At 39.9% G+C, this 19,906-nt stretch overlaps 1 protein-coding gene across 1 annotated transcript in view; it reads left to right on the top strand.

Annotated features, from left to right (window-relative positions):
• The window catches only part of RICTOR (RPTOR independent companion of MTOR complex 2), a 77,900-nt gene continuing 59,616 nt past the window's right edge, over positions 1,623 to 19,906 (top strand). Inside the window, exons 1-3 of the mRNA XM_021380965.1 lie at positions 1,623 to 1,765; positions 1,921 to 1,968; positions 19,666 to 19,763. Coding sequence (XP_021236640.1) covers positions 1,717 to 1,765; positions 1,921 to 1,968; positions 19,666 to 19,763 — 195 coding nt within the window. The 5' untranslated portion in view covers positions 1,623 to 1,716. The remainder of the gene's footprint in view (positions 1,766 to 1,920; positions 1,969 to 19,665; positions 19,764 to 19,906) is intronic.

Raw genomic sequence — 19,906 nt, 5'->3', positions numbered from 1 at the left:
TATATATTTTTTCAATTGTGTAAAATATTAATTACACTCCAAACTATCTTGCATGTAGCCTTGTGTGTTCCCACTCATAAGTGACATTATGACATTATTTTGCCTATCAGAATCAGAGACAACCTGAATTTTATCAGCATAACTCTATTTAATTGAGGGGAAAAAAGGAAAAAAAAATAGGCAAAGAGTTCAGTGAAATATTTTGATTATTAAACAGTGTCTCCATTCTGCAGGAACAAAATGCTAGAAGAGTCAGCTGGAGTTTAAATATCACTCCAACAGGTCTTGCTGTCTGTGCTGGAAACTGTTCTTTCACAATGTAATGTGTTTGTACCTATTAGGGAAGAATTAAGCATTTCATGGCAGCAGCACTTCATACGCAGATTACAGGTTCAAGCCCAACTCAGAAGCTTAAGACCAGGCCAACACTACACAGTCCTTCAAAGCTGATGTGAAATTAATGAGTCCCAGCAGCATCTCTAGTAAATAGTATGCAGTATTACTACCAGAAACGGTGGTTAATTTGGCATTTTCAGGAAGTCAAGGGTTCCCTGGACATGAAATTTCAAAGGGAACCCCCGAGGCACATTGACGAAACTATTAAAGCAAGTCTGCTACACTTTGGTCTTGTGTTAAGCATGAATGAGATTTTATTTCTAGCTTTTAATTTTGAGAACCTGGAATTCATCAAGGACATTAGCCTCTTGTTTAATAAGCAAAAATTGAAATAGGAAATTGTTGAAAATGGCTTTTTAGACTAAATGAAGCTGACATAATCCTCTTAAAACAAGATTCTCATATGTATATCATGAGCTGCAATGCCAAAAAGTTGAAAGGAATCCCACAACCCCTCACTGTTCTGGCTTTACAAATGGCTATTTTTAACCACCTAAATCAGTATTAATGTTTAGAACACCAGTTTTTAGGCAAGACAAGCCATGACAACGAGGGAAAGCCGAGGGGTTGAAGCAGTGACCGGAGTTGGTGGATCTATACCTATAGGGCCAATCCTGCACTTCAGGGTGGTCGTTATTTTCGTGTTTGGTGGATCCTGGTGTGGGCCGTGTGTGGGCTGCGGCTGCCCAGCGCCAAGGCAGGGTGCGAGGTGTGTGTGCTAGGTGTTTTTTTGCCTAAAAAGGACACGCTGGTATAGGCAAATCTGTTGGTTCTGCACAGGGCCTTCCCTTATTGAAAGCATTGCACAGACACACTGATTTTATTAACAGATCTCAAGGAAATAATCAGATCCACGCGTGAGACCGCAGGGACCCATGTCAACTAAAACAAAGAAATGAAGGGATATTATTTTCGTTTTTGTTCTTAATTGCTCCGCATACAAGAGCACCGCTACGTCATCCCCCGAGCCACCACCGCGTCACGGGGCAAGTGCAGCTCTGGAAAAAGGAAAGGCGAGCAGCAAAATCTCACAGAAACAAAACCCAGAAAACCCATTTTCTGACGCCTTTACCCGCCGCGCGGCTCAGCCTGCGGCGGGCGCTGACAGCGCGCGGCCTGGGCCACTCCCCTCCCTTCAGCCGCCCCCGCACTCCTCCCGCCGGCGGCGCGACGGGGAGCGGGGCGGGGCGGGGCGGGGCGGGGCGAGACGGGGCGGGGCGGGGCGGTGCGGAGGAGCCGTACGCGGCCGTGGAGGCTCCGCGGGGCTTTTCTCGCGAGAGCGGGCGAGGTTTCCGGTGTTGTGACTGCGGGGCCGTAAACATGGCGGTGAGCCTCCGCGCCCGCTCGCTGAGGCACCTCCGCATCCGAGGTAAGGCGCCCAGCCGGGCCGCGCCGCCCGACTCCCGGAGCCCCGCTGCCCTTCTTACCCGTCTTTCTATCCCCCGTCGCCTTCTTCTCTCTTCCCCTGGCTTTATTCTCTCCGCCCATCTAACGCGCTCTCCGCTTCTCTCCCCGTCCTCGCAGGTCGCAACGACAGCGGCGAGGAGAACGTCCCTCTCGATCTCAGCCGAGGTACGGCCCGGGGGCGGTGGGGTGCGGGTCGCCGCGTGTTCCGTCGTCGCGTCCCGCCGAGGGGAGGCGGCCTGCTGCTCGGGGTTGGCCGCGGGGCCTGGCCGCTGCACCGAGGGGCTCGGGGAGCGGGGCGGGGAGAGTGGGGCGCGGCGGTGGGGGCTGCTGTGGGGCTGGAGGGAGCGGGGTTGGCCGTAGGCGGAAGCCTGTGCGCGGACCCGCACCCTGAAGGGGCGGCGGAGCTGCCCCGGGGGCGTCTCCGCGGCCGCGGATGGGGACACGGCGCGGCCCGGGGCCGGGCTGACGCCCTGGAGCAGCCTTGTGGCTGCTCCCGCAGCCGTGCGTGTGGGCTTGCTTGCGGTTGACTTGGCCGCCCTGAGTTCCTCAGTGCTGTGTTCGGGGCATTCATCTGCCACTTGTGTGTCGAGCTGCCCTGCTACCCGCTGCTCTCGGAAGTACGCGGGGGATGAGAGGAAGGAAACAACAATAACGTGCTACACATTAACTAGTTCCCGCTTAGACAAATAACAGCTTGTTCTCTACCTGAATGCATTGTCTTGCTGAGTGCTGGCAGGAGGGCTGGGCTCTCCCAAGAAGCAGGATAAATACAGGAAACAAACTGCCTTCCATGGCAGCAAACCTCCTGTGGGCAGAAGATCTGCATCTGAGGCAGGGGATAAAGTTGGAGCTTGCAGCTTTATTGCTCTGCACTGGGACAGCTGCTCTGATGAATAGGTCCATTTTGCAAGGAGCTAGACAGGGAAGTAACATAATCAGTGAGTTGAAAGCAGGCTGTGAAATGTTGATATAGTCTACCCAGACTTCAGCAAAGCCTTTGACACTGCCTCCCCCAGTATTCTCCTGAAGAAGCTGGCAGTCTGTGGCCTGGACAGGTACACTCTTTGCTGGGCAAAGAACTGGCTGCTTGGCTGGGCCCACGGCATGATGGTGAATGGAGTTAAATCCAGCTCCAGCTGGTGACCCAGCTGGATGAATAAGTGGTGTTCCCCAGGGGTCTGTCTGGGGCCTGTCCTCTTCAGTATCTTTATTGATGACCTGGATGAGGGCGTTGAGTGCACCCTCAGTAAGTTTGCAGATGACACCAAGCTGGCAGGAAGTGTTGATCTGCCTGGGGGTAGCAAGGCCCTACAGAGAGATCTGGCCAGGCTGGAGTGCTGGGCTGAGGCCAATGGGATGAAGTTCAACAAGACCAAGTGCTGGGTCCTGCAGTTTAGTCACAGTAACCCCAGACAATGCTACAGGCTTGGAGCAGAGTGGCAGAAAGAAACACTGTGCGGAGAAGAAGGACCTGGGGGTGTTGGTCAATGCTCAGCTGAACATGAGCCAGTATTGTGCCCAGGTGGCCAAGAATGCCAGCAACATCCTGACTTGTATCAGAAATAGGGTTGCCAGCAGGAGCAGGGAAGTGATCGTCGCCCTTACTCAGCTTTGCTGAGTCCCTATCTTGAGTACTGTGTTCAGTTTCGGACCCCTCAGTACAAGAAAGACACTGAGGCCCTGGATCATGTCCAGAGAAGGGCAATGAAGCTGGTGAGGGGTCTGGAGCATGAGTATTATGAGGAGCAGCTGAGGGAACTGGGATTGTTTAGTCTGGAGAAGAGGAGGCTCAGGGGAGACCTTACAGTTCTCTTCAACTACCTGAAAGGATGTTGTGGCAAGGTGGGCATTGGCCTCTTCTCCTAGGTAACAGTGATAGGAGTAGAGGGAAATGGCCTCAGCTTGCTCCAGGGGAGATTCAGATTCAATATTAGGAAAAACTTCTCTTAAAGAGTGGTTAGGACCTGGGATAGGCTGGGATAGTCCAAGAAGGTGGTTGAGTCACCATCCTTGGAGGCATTCAAGAAACATTTAGATGTGGTACTGAGGGACATGGTTTAGTGGCAGTATTGGTTGTAGGTGGACAGTTTTACTGGATGATCGTGGAGGTCTTTTCCAACCTTAATGATTCAGTGTGTGATTCTGTGTGAAGGAAGTATGAACGCTGGCAGTATCAATAGTGGTTTCAGCTTGGAGTTAGGCCATATCAACAGTTTCAACTCTAATTCTGTTTTTTTTCTTGCTACTGTTTATTTTTAGAATTTCATTCTTAAGCAGCTTTACGTTTTACCTTGGACTGAAAGCTGTCTGTGCCTGTACGTATCTTATTTAGAAATGCATTTAGTTCTTGGGAAAAGCTCTGAGTTCTTTTCAGTTTAAAGGAGCAGGGTCTTGTATCCTCCCTCTTCATTATGGAACGGACACAATTGCTTTAGCATCTTTAAAATAAAATCCAGCGTAGCTTCATCAACAAAACGTGGGACGAAGGCCTAAACACATGACACAGCTATTACTGTAAGTAGTGTTATCTGTTTATGAAATTCACAGAATCAGGATTTTAGTGAATGTGTTTAGTAACCTTTTTACATTGTGTAACACTGAATTGTTCTGATATGTATTGTTCTTACACAAAATTTAAATGCTGGAGTGAGAGACTTTTAGATGTGATCTGTTGGACATCTTTTACTCAGAATTCAAAAGGCAACTGTAATAAGGGTTTTTTTTCTTCCATGAGGTGTTTTAAGCCACCTGTAGATCCAATGAGACTGTTACTAGTAACTGTTAACTCTTATCAAGAGTGAGAGATTTGGTTGGTTTGGAGAAAAAAACCGTCCAGTAATCATGTAGAGAATTTTGAATATAAAGCTAAAATACAAATGAAAATGTCAGCAAGATGTTAACCAAGCTGGATGATAACCTGATTCCCTCGCTGAACACACTATGAATCTTCTTTTTCCTATTGTTACAATAGTTACATAAGCAATTAGTTTAAATATTTTAAATTCTCATACTCCTTCTGTATAGTTACCCTGTTAGGTTGACTCTGTTGAGCTGATGGCATAGTTTTCCCCAAAGGCTCATGTTTTCAGTAACTTAAAATAATTTGTTTTTTTGTTTCCCCAGGCAACTAACTTTGTGTTGATTAACCTGAAATATCTGAGTTGGGTGAAGCAGAAAATTGTTGTCAACAATGCCTCAACCATATACTTTAGCTACAGTGATCTCCTTATTATGAATATGTGAAATCAAATTGGTATTGCCTTTTGTTAAGCAGGTTCTCGTGTAGTAATGGTTTGACAAAAAGGACTTGACACACAAATCAGACCTCTAGTAGTCCATAGCAGTGGACTGTGCAAGGGGCCAGTGCTGTTATTACCTATTTTAGAACTGTGAATAGGTGAAGGGAGGGTGCTAGCCTTGCTTTCGCTGCTTTGGGTCCTGCTTCTTTTTGGCTGTTTCTGCAGTAATACTCCAGGAGTACCTTGCTGCATGCAGAGCTGGTCTGCCTTTCTCTGCTCTGTCTGCTCTTCTCTGCTACTGTAGTTTCTGGGTTACTGGTGTTTCCCAGAATGTACCATGTAGTTTGCTTATTATGCTATTTTTATCTTGTCTAGTGTAGTGGATTTCATTCCTTGGAGCTTTTTAGCATTCTGCATTTTCAAAAATGATACTGTAATGTTTATGAAGGGTATTTTGTATTGTGGTGCATTGTGTGTTTGATCTGCTTTAAGATATTAGTATAGAGTTTGAGGCTTGCTGTTACTTCATGGTTTTTGAAAGTTTTCAGCCACTCTGGTCAGGCTATACCCTGTCTTTTAAGACAATTCTGGTAAATCTTATCTGGTAGCAGTGGTTTTCTTTCCCCCCCCCCCCTTTTTTTTTGCCCTATAAATTCAATTTTCTGAAAACATGGTCAGGTCTGGAAAAATCATCCCCAGCACAAATAAGGTTGGGCATAGTGCTGATACAGTAAGGATAAAAATGTGAAGATATAAGTTAAACTGGTTGTGTTAGACTATTTAAGGCTATATATTGACTCTTCTTTTGATTACAAAATTAAATTATTAATTGGGATTCATCGTACTCAACTTTTGGCCTTGTGTTATATTACCTTCTCAGAATAGAACAGAAGAGGAAAAGGAGGACAGATTCACCACCAGTGCAACTCCCATTGCAGTCATCTGGAAGGAATTAGCAATGGGATGAGGCAGACTGGCTTAATTAGACTCCTGAAATCAAACTCCTAACTCCTTGAGGCCAGAGAGGACAATTGGAATTATTGACCAGGTTATCACATTCAGTAGGAATTCTTGCTTTGAGTCTGGTTGTGGCCGTGTCTATAACTGTGCTGCAAGCATTACATACTGTTAGCGTAATTCATCTTAGCTCTTGACTATTTTGCAGGAGTTCATAGCTGAACTGCAGAGCTCCTGTACCTCCCAAGGCCGTAGCCACTCTGCAAGACTTGTGTAGTATCTCTTGCTCTGCTCCTGTCTGTAACAGAATCTACTTAAACTGATTTTGAAAATTGGTTACTGTTTCAGTATTGCCTTACCCTGCTGGGACCCGCGCCCTTGCTTTGGGGCCTATCAGCTGCTGTATGAACTCTAGTAGTCTGGATGAGAACTGTTCCTTATTGTGCGTTATCTGTAGGCAGAGTCCCTTTAATGTGCTTTATTCAAGAGAGCTCCTTATTTGTGTGTTTCTGTAGTTCTGAGCCTGCAGTGTCTATCAGGAGCTTTCCAGAGGTCATTTATCCCCTGATGTGTTAGCGAGATACAAGGATGCGGACCTGCTGAGGATAGATGAGGCCAAGTTCATGACTGTATCTCAATTTCCTTCTTTTAGAGGGGAACAGTCTTCACTTTTTGATATTGTGCTTTTTAATTAAATGAAGTGTAGCTATCTCTAATTTATAATTGATAAACATGCATTACAAGACGCTACTTTGATTTAGCAGTTTTTCTTGTACTAATTCTCTTTTTGCTGAGTCTTAGTTACAGCAAAAGACAAGTATGAATAAAGTAGCTGAGAGCTGTCTTCTTTCTCCTTGAGTTAGCTTCATAAATTGGCATGTTGTTATCTGAAAAAAAATCATTTTCCTTTTTTCCCACTTTTCCATCCTTTCAATCTAACACATAGGAGTTGTGTTTAACTTCACAAAATCTGAAATGCATTGCCTTTATCACCATGCTTACATCACTTTAAATTGTGTTATTTGTGATTCCATGTGCCCACATGGCAAATTGTAATGTATTGCATGCAGGGCAAAAGTCTCAGGAGGCTATTTGCAATTTACTGCCCACAAAAATGTTGAGCATTTTCAAGCGTTATTTGAGGGGTAGTCAAAGAAGGCTGAATGAATTTTGTTTGCAAATTCAGCTTGAGATTTGGTGACCCCTCCATTTCCAATTTCCTTCATCAGTAAAGAAGGGAGGAATGCTGCCCACCTGCCTAATATTGAGAGCTCAAGTAGCTGGTGGAAGGTATGTGTGGAGGGGAAATGCTTTTGGAGACCTTACAGCAAGGCAGTAAGGAAGATGCAGAGGTGCTGGCTGGTGTATGCTTTCTTGGTGGCTCAGAGGCAGTCTTCTGCATTAATAGCAAGACAGCTGCAGAGAAACTTCAAGTTCTTCTTTGCATACTGTTGTGATACATAACCTGGCTTGAAGATATGGAGAGGTGGAACTTCTCTGCTGTTAAAAACGTTGTTTTAAGAATACCTGAATAAAATGTATGAGCAGCTTTTGCTGTTGCTTCATAGTCTACCTTCACAGGATAGGTAACTGTAATAGGATGCTTGTATTAGCAAATCGCTAATACCAGAACCAGCTGGTTTTTGCTTCCTTCTTGGAGTATCTGTAACAGAAGCTGTAATAGTAGCAAGAAGGTATTTAGCAACATTTTTTTGCAGCTCAAGGATACAGAGAGTCAATCTAGGAAGCAGCTGAAGGGCTATCTTACCTGCCTGGCTGAGAAATTCTCAACCTCATTATTCTTGAACATAGTTTGTTTTTTTTAAGTAGTTTATACTTCGGGAGGGGAACTGATTGCTAATGGCAGCCTGATAGCTTTTTAGGCAACATGTAACCTTTCAGTAGGTTTTAAAAGCAAGGGAGTTAGGGGGGCTTAGCATATGCACTCCAAAATTAGGACATACACTTAACTGTCTGCAGATGTCCTTTGAGTTGCCATTGTTTTGGAATTGTATAGCATAGTAGCCTGGTTAGATTAATAACACTTGCATATTTTTGGCTGTGCTTCCTAAAATATTACTGCTTTTACAATCCTAAGATTTTTCAGAACTACTAAAGTGATGTATGCTTGCAGTATTTTCGCTGTGTTTTCACTTTCAGTTCTTGAAAACAGGAACTACATCTTTAATGAGGGGAAAAAGTCATGAAAATGAAACTCTGAAAACTTGTTGCTTCCCTGCTTAGCATTAAGGTATCTGTAGGAGCTGGGCATTTCGCTGTCTTTCAACATCTGTACTCATGTTTCTTTAAAATCTTTAAAATTTGTTGTTTTTTTTTTATGGGTGGGTTTTATGTTTTTCCTACGGTGGTTCAAACTGGTCAACAAATCTCAGAGCTTTTTTTCTGAAGGGCAGAAATTATAATTACTATTCTAGTATCTTGTGATTTCATTTTATATTTGACAAAAGAGGTTTTTTGAGATTTGTATAAGTAGGTTCTTATATGTTTAAGCAATGCTGTGTTTTCACAGCAGTGTTATCTGCTTCTTTTATGGCTTTTTTTATCTGGTCATTAGAATCTTACAGACTTCTGAAGTACCCAAATCTCTAGTTTGTTGCCTTCTTGATAGGAGTGTTTTATTCTTTGTCGTTGGTGCTCTTGAGCCTTTTTTATACTTCTCTTCCTTCCTTCTTGTAGACTAATGCAGTGCTTAGTTTCTGCATCTTTTTTTTTTTTTTGTCAGAGCCTACTCAGGGTAGATACTATGTAAAGAAATGCACAGCCTTTGTCATAATTACAGTAAATAAGGAAGCTATGTCAACGATAGCCTTCCCAGGAAGAAATATATCAGACTTCTGCCCAATCTCTTAATCTTGAAGCATAGTTTACCAGTTAGCTAGCTAACTCAAAAGTTTTCCATTATCAGCTTAGAGGAGATGCTCAACATCAACATCAAAAGTGAGAAGTAATTTATAGTTACATTAAGAAATGGCTGTTTATGAACTGGTCAGATCCCATACAAATCCCAGCACTGCGGTAAAGAATTGATGATGAAATGATAGCTAACTAGTTTTGGGGATCTGCTGAAAAACTGGATATGCATTTTGTCTTTCAGACTGAATTGTACTCTTGCCTGTGACATATATATTTTTTAATGACATGTTACCTACCTTAAAAACAGGGTAGTTTTCTTAGAACTAAGATACAAACATGCAACACAAGGCTTTGAAAACTACGTAATAGATTACATAATATAAGAAGTTTGCATTTCATTGGAAGTGTTTTTTTACTGCATGCAGGTAGGCAGATGCTTATCCCATAACACAGGTGATTGCAAACTGAACAGCAACGGCGTGATCCCTTTCTCTTCTGAAGGGAAGATGCCATAACACAGCTGTACAAGTGCTGGCCAGTAGATGATAAACTGCTTCAACTGGAACACTTGGAACTTTCACAGTAAAATGTGTTTTGATTTATTGTAGCTTAGAAATCTCTACTATTAGTGTCTTCATTTATACTGCAGAAGCAATGTTGTTTCACTTGTTAACCATCTGCTTTGGTGATGGAAAGCTTGCGTAGAATGGATCAGAAGAAAGAGTTAGCAAAACTTCAGAACATGATTAGTGAAGAATGTATTTACTAACTAATTGCAGCTAATGAAGAGGAGGAATGCTGGTAAATATGAATAAGTGAGAAAATGGCTTAAAATAAAGAAGAATCCTACTTACAGTTATATTTTTGTAGTTGTATGACTGAATTTTTCTATTTCGGTAGGACTCATGTTCATTTTTCTTGTATTCTTCAGTGGTGTACTAAGGTGCATCTTAATAGTGGCTTGAGTATGTATGAGTATATACATACAGGTATTATGATGAAGTCCAAATTCTGGCTGAACAGCAATACTCTTGGAATCCAAGTTCATTAATAACTTAGGCTGAATGATGGAGACTTTATGAAAGTTCCCTAAAAGGTGAGCTTTTGTGCTAATTCCCATTTTGGCTGCATGTGCTCTTTTAGTCTGGTAGGTGCTCTTCAGACAGTTCAGCAAGCTACTTTTTTATTTATTGTAGAAATTAAAGATATTTAATTGTGTGAGATGTAATTTAAAAACCATAAAGATTCTGAATTCCATTTCAGTTTAAGAAATATGAAGGTAAGAAAATTATGCTGCTTATTAATGATAATTTGATTAACTTTGTGAGTCTTAAGACCAAAAGGATGACAAAATGATGAGGATGAGATGGGATGCTTATCTAATCGCATTTGAAATGGATATGGATGGTTAGCATTTTTTGGCTAAAGTGAAAGAGGTACATCTCAATAACCAGTTTGTATGGAATTTAATGGTTGTGTTATGAACTGCAACTGTTCATGTAAGAATACAGAACATTAGTAAGAAATTGGTTGTACACAAACATAAGTTATTTAAAACAAACCAATATGACCTTGATTAATGGAAAAATGTGTAAATACTCTGGAAGAGTAACAAAGAATAGCTTTATTAATCCTTTCATACAAAAATATCTGGTGACTGGTACAGAGATTTGGTGTTTTTTTTAGCTGCATTAAACTTTGGCTTCCTTGTTGAAGTTTATACAGATTATAAAAGAAAATATGTATCGCTTTCAAAAATAGATAATTACTTCATGCAAAAAGAAGACTATCAGGAACAGCTATTGCCTGAAAACTACTGCTGCGAAAAAAAAAAAAAACAAGCAGAAAAAAAAACCACCAGACAACAGAATAAATCTGTGATTCATCTTCTTCCTTTATTACCTCCTGAACATTAGTGATATCAGAAGTGAGCTTTAGCAACCTTAAGCTTAAAGAATTTAAAATGTTCTCAGCTCCTGTTCTGCAAACCATATCTGATTCTCATGGATAGACTTACTGGAATTTTCTTTTGTGAAATTAAAAAAAATGCAAAAATGTTTATTCCCTGTTTCCATAAATGTGGTGTTTTCAGCTCAGTTTTTCAGGCTAGCATGTTACTTCAGCAAGATAGCTAAAATTTCACCACAGAAAAATCTGTAAGTTAGACGTCTTATGTGCTTAAGAAGTTGCACTTAAACTTTCCTTTGAAATCTGTAATGTGATTATGACTTTTCCTGCCCTTCATCTGAAAGTAACTGTTAAGAGAAAGAATGAAAGCCTTGAACTGCCAATGAAAGCCAGTGAGAACTGTGGGTAAATGAGACTGTCTGCTCCGCAGCGTGGAGGACTGCAGTTACTGATGATCATCATCCTGTGTGCTATTTAGAAAACTTCTGGTTATAGCGCTCTGAGGTGGTAGTTATCACATCATACAATCAGCTCAGTGTAGAGATTTCCTGCTGCTATTAGTGCTGTTTGTGAATTACCTGCAGTTTGTAGTTGTGTTTACCTTTTTTAATGTTTGAATTTGAAGTTGTTACTTCGCTCTTTCCCTGTCTTGGCAAATTGCCCCTCATGTCTTTATCAACAGAGTGGGTGATCCCACTTCAGAATAATGGAGCTAGGTTATTGCTAGTTGCATGAGACCCTGTGGAGCAGGATGTTCTGGGGACAGTGGCTTACTACTGACACCTTGCAGTTCATCAGTAAGAGCTGTTTAGCTGGATTGCATTTATATTTTTGGGTTCTTGAATAAGTTAACATGATTGCTATTCTGTGTATTCTCATTACACCAAGTACACAGTTGGACTAGATGACCTTTAAAGGTCCCTTCCAACTCTAAGGATTCTATGATTCTGTGATACTAATTTGATTTCCGTATAACATAACCTATGTTACAAATCTGGGAAGAGCTTGTCCTCCTACTTTTGAATGAGATAGCACTGGTACTGGGTCATTCCTGCCTTGCAGCCTGCCTTTGACAGCAGCTGCTTATTGGTGCGTTAAAGAGAGCAGAAGAGTAGGAGCACAGTCACGCTGCCACTGAGCTTTCCCCAACCTCCAGCAGTTCATGGCTGAATTTTTTTTCTTTCTTTTTACTTAATATCCAAACTTTTGTGTGTGTTGGAACAAGTTATTCTAGAGTTTAAGTGTATGTATTGGAAGGATTTATATCAATATTTTACTAGGAAGTGCTAATAACATAATTTTTGTTTGGAGACTAATTTCAGCTTGATTTTAATCATTACTGTGCTCATCTGATATTGTAGAAAGATGGAAATATGTTTTTCACAGGGAGGAAGAATCTATGTCATATATGAAGATTGTATATACACCAACAATGATTGGTAAGGCTCTTGGCAATAACATCGCATCTTCCTGATGTTTGAGGGCTAGAGCAATCCTTAATTCGCTGAACAGACAAATTACTTAACGAATTTTGAAACCTATCTTGGTACCTTATGTAGTTGTAACTTGAAAATTATTTTCGAAGTTGGTATTTGAGGAAACTTAGGAAGGTTAATAGCTTGTATATTACCATAAAGCATTTAAAGAATCATTTGTTCATTAAAAACAACTTGTAAATCATTTTCAAGTCAAGGATGCTTTTATCCTTTGGAATGGTCTTTCTATGGTTATATCTTGTTGTGTTCAAAGTCTAACAGTATTTTAAGTTGTCTCTAGCAATCCAAAATCACTTAAGTGATGCAAAGCCTGCAGCTTTGTTCAGTGCTTCTGTTGGAGTAGTAATATTGTATCTTTAGATGCTATGAAAGTTGTTAACATTTTAACTATAAATCCTGTTTTTCTTGAGTCTCAGTAGTAAAACAAGGCTGTCTACAAATGTAGCATACAAGATCACATACTGTGAGTAATTAACATAGTTCAAGGGTGAGAATGTATGGTTGAGTTTTCTACAAGTATGATCTCAGTGTGTTGGTTCAATATAGAATATTCTAAGAAGAGAACTTGGAAAATGGTGCATTTCTTGAACTGCTCTCCCCACTTCAAGCTGAATGGAACATGAGAATGTTATTAAGTGTCGCCTTTATACTCAGTAATCTTTTTTAAAAAGTATGTAATTTGCATTACTTTATAAACATCTGCAAAGGGGAAGTCTAGATAATCACAATAGGCTCTTAAACTTTTTTGCACGTTTACTTACAGGCGGAAGTATGTGCAAGTCTAGATCTACGGAGTTAAATATGAGAGGTTATATTCATAAATGTAATCCTGATATAAGGCTTTTTTGTTCTGAGATCCTAGCTTTTTCTGGCTTCTACCTTTTATATGTTGTCTGTTTATGTGCTTTCTATTTTTATAAATATGAAGCTTAATTTCCACCTGACTGATGTAGGTAGAGGAGCAATTCTTTTGCTTTCTTAGGTAACTAACATCAAAGAGAGATGTGCTTTCTGTATTGCTGAGCTGCTTTTATGTATTCTTAGCCTTCTTAAGCAGCACAAGTGAAAATAAGCTTAGTACTTCAATTTTTTCATGAACTGGACATTTTCTGTTGTATTCAGACTACAGTGCTTTATGTATTGTTCACCTGTGGAAAGTATAGGAAGCAACCTAAACAAATTTGTGCTTACATTCTGCTGGAGTCACTGCTTTTAGTCAGCTCTACATTTAAGGGAATGTTCTCAGTTGTTAAACCTGAGGTTTGTAATACACTGTGTATTTTTTCTACGTAAAATTTTTGTTAATAATTTAGCAACACTTGCATGTCACTTTATACCAGTGCAAAGCATATTGCACCTTGCAGATTCAAGTGTAGTAATAGTTTTATCTTTGGTCGAAGAGTGTGTCTGTCTTGCTTAGTATTGAGTATGTTTTCAGTGCAATAGTATGTGTGTAATGTTAAGATGCTGAGATGAGTCTCTAATTTTTTTTTTCCTTTAGATTGAAGATGTATCTCAGTATTACTGTTTTTTGTTTTTTGGAAGTCATAGGCTGAAAGTGCATTGTTTGTACACTAGCTTGTTTTTTTTAATTCTGGCAAAGTTTGGTCCTCGGTGTGTCCACATCAGTATTTCGGGAGTTATCTCTCTTCTTATGTAGCTGTCATTTCTTCCATTGTTCTTAGAACTTTTTGGTTTTTCTTCTGTACAGTTTCTACATCTTCAATTAGATATAAATTGAGTATATGTAAATTAAGAATAATGAACAATTATGCAACCTCTCATCTTTTTCAACAAGTTAGTAATGGAAGGGTATACATTCTCTTTGGTGTTTCATTCCGTTCTTTCATTTATGGACAGAAAGTATTTTAGCAGACTGCCTGTCATCTAGACTTGCATGGTACCTCTAAGTAACAGATTCCTAATATTTTATTGCTTTAATCCCTGAAGCAGTCATGAGTTATCAGTTGAAACAGAGAACAGTGCATTGATGTTCATAGATATTTCCTTCATTTTGACAGCATGTTGTTCAACAAGCCACTAAAAGCAACCTTGCAGTATTTGACCATGTAGCTGTTAGACTTTAAAAAAAAAAAACTGTACTAAACATAGAGGTGCAAGTTAAGCAAGGTCATAGAATCATTTAAGGTTGGAAAGGATCTCTAAGATCATTCCCTTAGTAAGAGGAGGGTATCTCCTGTGATATTGTTCTTATACAATTACTAAATGGTTCACTTCAGTTAAGCACAATTTCCTTCTCTTAGAAAAGTCTTCAGCCAAATTTAGTCTCTTATCTCACTTCTTGGCGCTGTGATCCTAGGATGTGTGATAGCAGCCATAGTGCAGTCTTTCACTTGAGTTTACTTAGTGTTATGTGTGTTGTTTTCTGTGTTCAGCCACTGACCTAGCATATCAGAGATAATGTGTATGTAAACATACGCTCTTCAGTTTAACTCCTTATGCCTAACTTCAGAGTTAGTGAACTATGTGTATGCTAAAGCCTACCGTTCTTGTTTGCTTGTTATTGATGTATACATAGCAGAATAGTTAATTGACATGCTGCTTGTGCATGTGGTCAACAATGCTATGAAGTCTGCTGGGGTGGTGGGGAAGGGAGTTGTCGCTCATGCCAACATGGCTGTTGCTGGTCCTGTTTCATCCCTGCCTTAGATGGAGCATTGTTTTGTGTAGCTGGAGCTCTGTGGTGATGTTATTTATTCTTGAGAGAATGAGATCTGTCAGAATGCATCATGATTTCTCACTGAGGAAAAAATGGTCACAGTCCTGAAGGGATGAAAAAATGAGTCAAAGTCCTAAAAGGCCATAAGAGTTTGGAAATAAACAATAACAAAACATCTTCGAAGACTTCTGTTGTATATGCTTCTATCAGTTACTTTAAGGTGTAGAGAATGACTGAGTTGTTGAGGCTAGGGTTTTTAAAATCTTAAATATCACTGTGGGCTAAAGATTATATGTACTGGCTGTTATTCAGTGCAAACAGCTATGAATTAGGAACTGTGTGCTTGGTGTAACAAGAATACACAGAACAGCTACTTACATAAAGGAAAAACAGATACATGAAAAATGAGACAGTAATGATCAGAAAAACTAAGCTGTTGCAAAACACAGATGTCCTAGCTTGAAAGTTTTGTATACATCAACAGGTTTTTAGATGAGATTTGAGACAGTGGCTTTGCATGTGTTAATCAGGACAACTTGCCAAGTGTAGAAGTGCAGGTAAAAATAAAGTGCCTGACTTTTATCTAATGAGTCACTTCAGCTCAAAGGGGTATGTCTTCATTCCACCACTGCCTGCGACTGTCTCAGTGGCTAAGACTTGTGTAGCTTGTTCATGACTTCTGGATTTGACCAAGTAACACAGCAGAAAACCAATGCAACCAAAAGAATGAGAAGTTGTCTGCAGAATTAGTAAGCAGAATCATTTTTATGTGAAGCTAGAGGATGCCAAAATAGTGTAAAGGATAAGGTGTATCGTATAGTGGGACAGGGTAGAAGGAAAGAAGGTAAGGGAAGGAGTTGTGCATTCTTCGGCTGAGGAGACCTCTGCTCAGCGCAGTCATTTTGCACAACTCCACCCACAGAAGCACCATGGGAAAGAATGTGAAGTTACTTTGTTGTTGTTGTGGGCCAACTCACAATGAGTCAGCACCTCAGTGATAAATGAGGTAAAGTCAGGAAATAAAAGACCGCTGTGGGGGTCTTAAAAGTTTGAGTAGCTTCTCTTTATCTTCTTCAGATAAAAAAGCAAGAACCACTGAAAGGAGTAAGGAGAAAGGGTTAGTTAATCAGAGCAAAGAAATGTCTGCAGCAGTGATTTGCCGTGAGGTATTAAAACTCAAAAAAAAAAAAAAAAAACAAACCACCCTGTCCTTGTTTACCCAACATGTACTGTTAAGCTTGATAATGAAGTATAAAGACCAGGATATTTATTCTCTGAGAGGTCATTCTCAGATTGTGTGCCATGGGTTTTTTGTGTGTCTGGGCTAAACTGTGTTCTTTAGTGTTGTTGAGTGATGCTTTATGGTAATAAGATGTGCACTGTTGGATCTGATCTTTGATAAATAGAAAGTAGTGTTGCTTGTCTGGGAGAATCCAATGTATATTTAATCTATTTCCAAGTCCTTTAAGATAAGGGACAAAACAGCAAGAGACTATCTCCATCAATAAAATCACATTATTTTGTTTAAATTATGTCAACAGTGGGTCTACCTACCTTCATATTGGCTTTATTTTTAACCTAAAAAGTTGTTAGGATAAGTGAATAAACTTCCTATTTCTGGAAATGCATCGTCTATTTCAAAGAAGAGGAAAAAATGGATAAACATTCATTGAATTTAAAACATCACGATTCTTAGAAAACAAAACAAAAACAACTCTTCCCAAGTTTAAAGCAAGACTTGAATGGACAAGTTTGGCCCAGAATAATTCTATAAATTTAATTTGTTCTGATGGAGTATGTTATTGGAGAGTGTTTATTTCTTTGCTGTCTTGGTTTTTGTGTTGTATTTCTTGTTTTGTTTTGTTTTTCCTCCAGTGCTTGGGCTGTTGATATCGTCAAACTGTGAGCAAGATAACTTGCTGTATTAGTACGATCAACTTGATAGTAAGAACGCCTGTTGTATTCTCACAGTGTTGCAGATCTGTTGCTGGAGTCCTTATCTTACTTGAAATTATTTTTATGCTAGTAGAGCTTCTGAGAAACACTTGGCTGCTCTGCTAAGCACTGCAAAGATGGTTTTCATCAAACCTTCCTATCTCTAGGAGTCTAGGTCTTTTCAGAAAGAGAACAATATTAGAACAGTTGCTCTAACTGCACTTTTTCATACATGTGTAGAATAAAATGATTTTGCGCATTTAAACTGGGCAACTATTTTATAGACGTATGAGGTAGAGGTGTTATAATTGGATATGATGATGTAATCATGTCCCAGCTTCTTCGTATCCACATTGGCTACCTCTTTGCAGAGCACGTGTTACCTGATTCCAAGTTATGCCCACAACATCAGGCAACCAAATAGAAATGTTTATTCCCAATGATATGCCAGAGATTTACTAGGTGATCTTGTGTCTTTTCTAACCATATGGTAAGCTTAGTTTCTGTAGAGGTTTACTTTCCATCTGTAACCATCTGCATTTTCAAAATTTAAAATTACAGACGTGCTTCTACTAATTTAGGAAAGCTATTGTTTCTGCTTGCTCTTCAGAGGATGTTCTGGAGAACTCTGAGATGGCTCAGCTCTGATCTTTCCTGTGGCATAAATGGGGATATGTTACAGGTCCAAACCCATAAGCCATGACAGGCCAAGGAGTAGGAATCAGCTAAACTATTTTCAGAGAAATCAAACTATGGGGAAGTTGTTTTCCTCTTTTTGTGTTCCCTTGAAATTAGTGGTTGTGATATGAACTATTTGCACTGCCATAACTGTTAGAACCTGCTTATCTTTGATGTTTCTCGCTAAAACTTGCTTTGTTGCAAACAACTGAAACTGAGTTAAGTATTGGAAAAATTAGCTATACAGAAGAATCCTATACTTGGGACAGATAGAGTAAAATTGCCATTCTCTAATTCCTATGATTGTATTAAAGATTTTGTTATCCCTGTTACAGGGAAGGGAGGGTCCAAACAGTTATACGAAAATGTTCCAATTGAAATATAAGGCTTCTTGTTTAATTTCACTATGCATGATATTTGGAAATGGAGGGTGGCTGTTCCTGACAGCTGGCTATATATTGCTGGTTTGTGGAAGAGGGTATTTCGTATATAGCTGGTGATGCTTGAGGTTGATCTCCGTATAAGGAGCTTGTCATCTAAAAATCAAGCTAACCCTTTGTCTAAAAAAGAATTATGTATCCTAATTATGGGGTGTGATAGTAGCCTGCCTGAACATATGCTTAAGTCATTGTAATCAGTGTAGTTGAAACAACTGATTAATCTTACTCAAGAATGGACACCTTGCAGCAAGTTAAGTTAATATTTTTAGGATTCGTTGGCTGATAGATAAGATCTCCGCAGACTACACTGGGAGCTGAGACATCTAGCAGAGGGTTACATGCCAGAATCAAGGAGCTGCCCTGTACTTGGCTTTTAAATAAATACTGCCTGATATTTCTGAAAGCTCTTGGCTCTCTATTATGTTCCAAACACATCCTTCAGATTGCTAGTTATGTCTGCTTCTTCAAACTTGTTGATCTTAAACTAGAGAAGCTGGTAACAAATTCAGCTTGCTATATAGGCAGGTAGTGAGGAGTTGCTTTCTTCCTTATCTGCTTTTGGTTTCCTTTAGATTCTGAAAAATATACAAATATCCTTGCAGAATGAATTGGAAAGTACAAGAGTCGTATTTACACACCACAACTTCAGTTGTAGCTGCCTGTGCTGCAGTAGGAAGCAAGTTTCTTTCACTGGAAATTAGCACTGGATGCAACAAACAACTCTTCTTTTAGCAGCTTTCCAGATGTTCAGGGTTTGGACTCAAAGCTTTTTCTTAAGAATTTTTACTTCTTTTTTCCTTTTTTGGTAACAATAGTTCACATCTCCAGCTTAGCCTTGATATTTTATTTCAAACTACAGTGCTGTTGACGGTGTTGTAGTGCATGGCTATCACAGAATACAGTGTCTAATCAAAGACTCCACAGCAGTCTTGCAATCAAGAAAACTGTTGAAAACTGCTCTAACTCGATTCTGCTGAGTATAGTGCGTACTGAGTTTGATACAGTAGATATGTGTGCATCTCTGTGACCAGCCCTGTCCTGTGCATTTTGTCCAACTCTGCGTGTACCCTCAGCCTTATTCCCAGAGACAGGACAATAGCATATCTTCTTCCCATTTGGTAGTCCTTTTCTGTTTCCCAGCTAAATATAGGGCCAACATCTGGTCTCCGAATCCTGTTAATATGGAGAGCAGAAAAGTGATGTCTTCCAAAAATCTCATTGCCTCTATTTGGAGAGGGGGAGAAAATAAAGTCTTATGGTGAGGTAATAAAATGCTTTCTTTTTATGTCTGTCTTTAAGTTTACTAATTGTCTTTGAAACACAGACAGGGTTTCTTTAAGGCTGTTTAGTTAAGAGATGCTGGAGCTGGAGTTTCAGTCACTAAATTAATATATTTGTAAATCTAAGATATTGATAAAAATCTGCTTTGAGGAAGAGAGAGACTCCTATTTTAGGCTTTATCATTTATTTTAAAGAACTTGGGTATGCCTGGCTTTGATCATAGACATAAATCCAATTGATGCTGCTTGAAGGAAGATGATCTGCATCTTTGGTTAGAAGCAGGAGAACACCATGCTTTGGAAACTGCGTGCTGGATGCATGTTTAGGTTTGATTTTTTTTTAATTTGTCTACTAATAACCTGTCTTTTTTCCAGAACCCTGTGATAACATGAGAGAGATTCTCCAAAATGTGGCCAAATTACAAGGCGTTTCAAATATGAGGAAACTAGGTCACTTGAACAATTTTACTAAGGTAAGTGCTCATATGGTGCCAGAACAAGTGGTCAAATGGACAAAATACTTTGCATGTACTCTTTCAGATGTCTATGAGATTCATAAGAAACAGTTGAGTATCATGAAACAGTACATGAAAGTTTACAAGCTGTGGGAGAGGGA

The sequence above is a fragment of the Numida meleagris genome, chromosome Z (genome assembly GCF_002078875.1).
Source record: "Numida meleagris isolate 19003 breed g44 Domestic line chromosome Z, NumMel1.0, whole genome shotgun sequence".
Lineage (NCBI taxonomy): Eukaryota > Metazoa > Chordata > Aves > Galliformes > Numididae > Numida > Numida meleagris.
The sequence above is the reverse complement of the archived record's forward strand: the minus strand, read 5'-3'. Positions and strand labels throughout refer to the sequence as shown.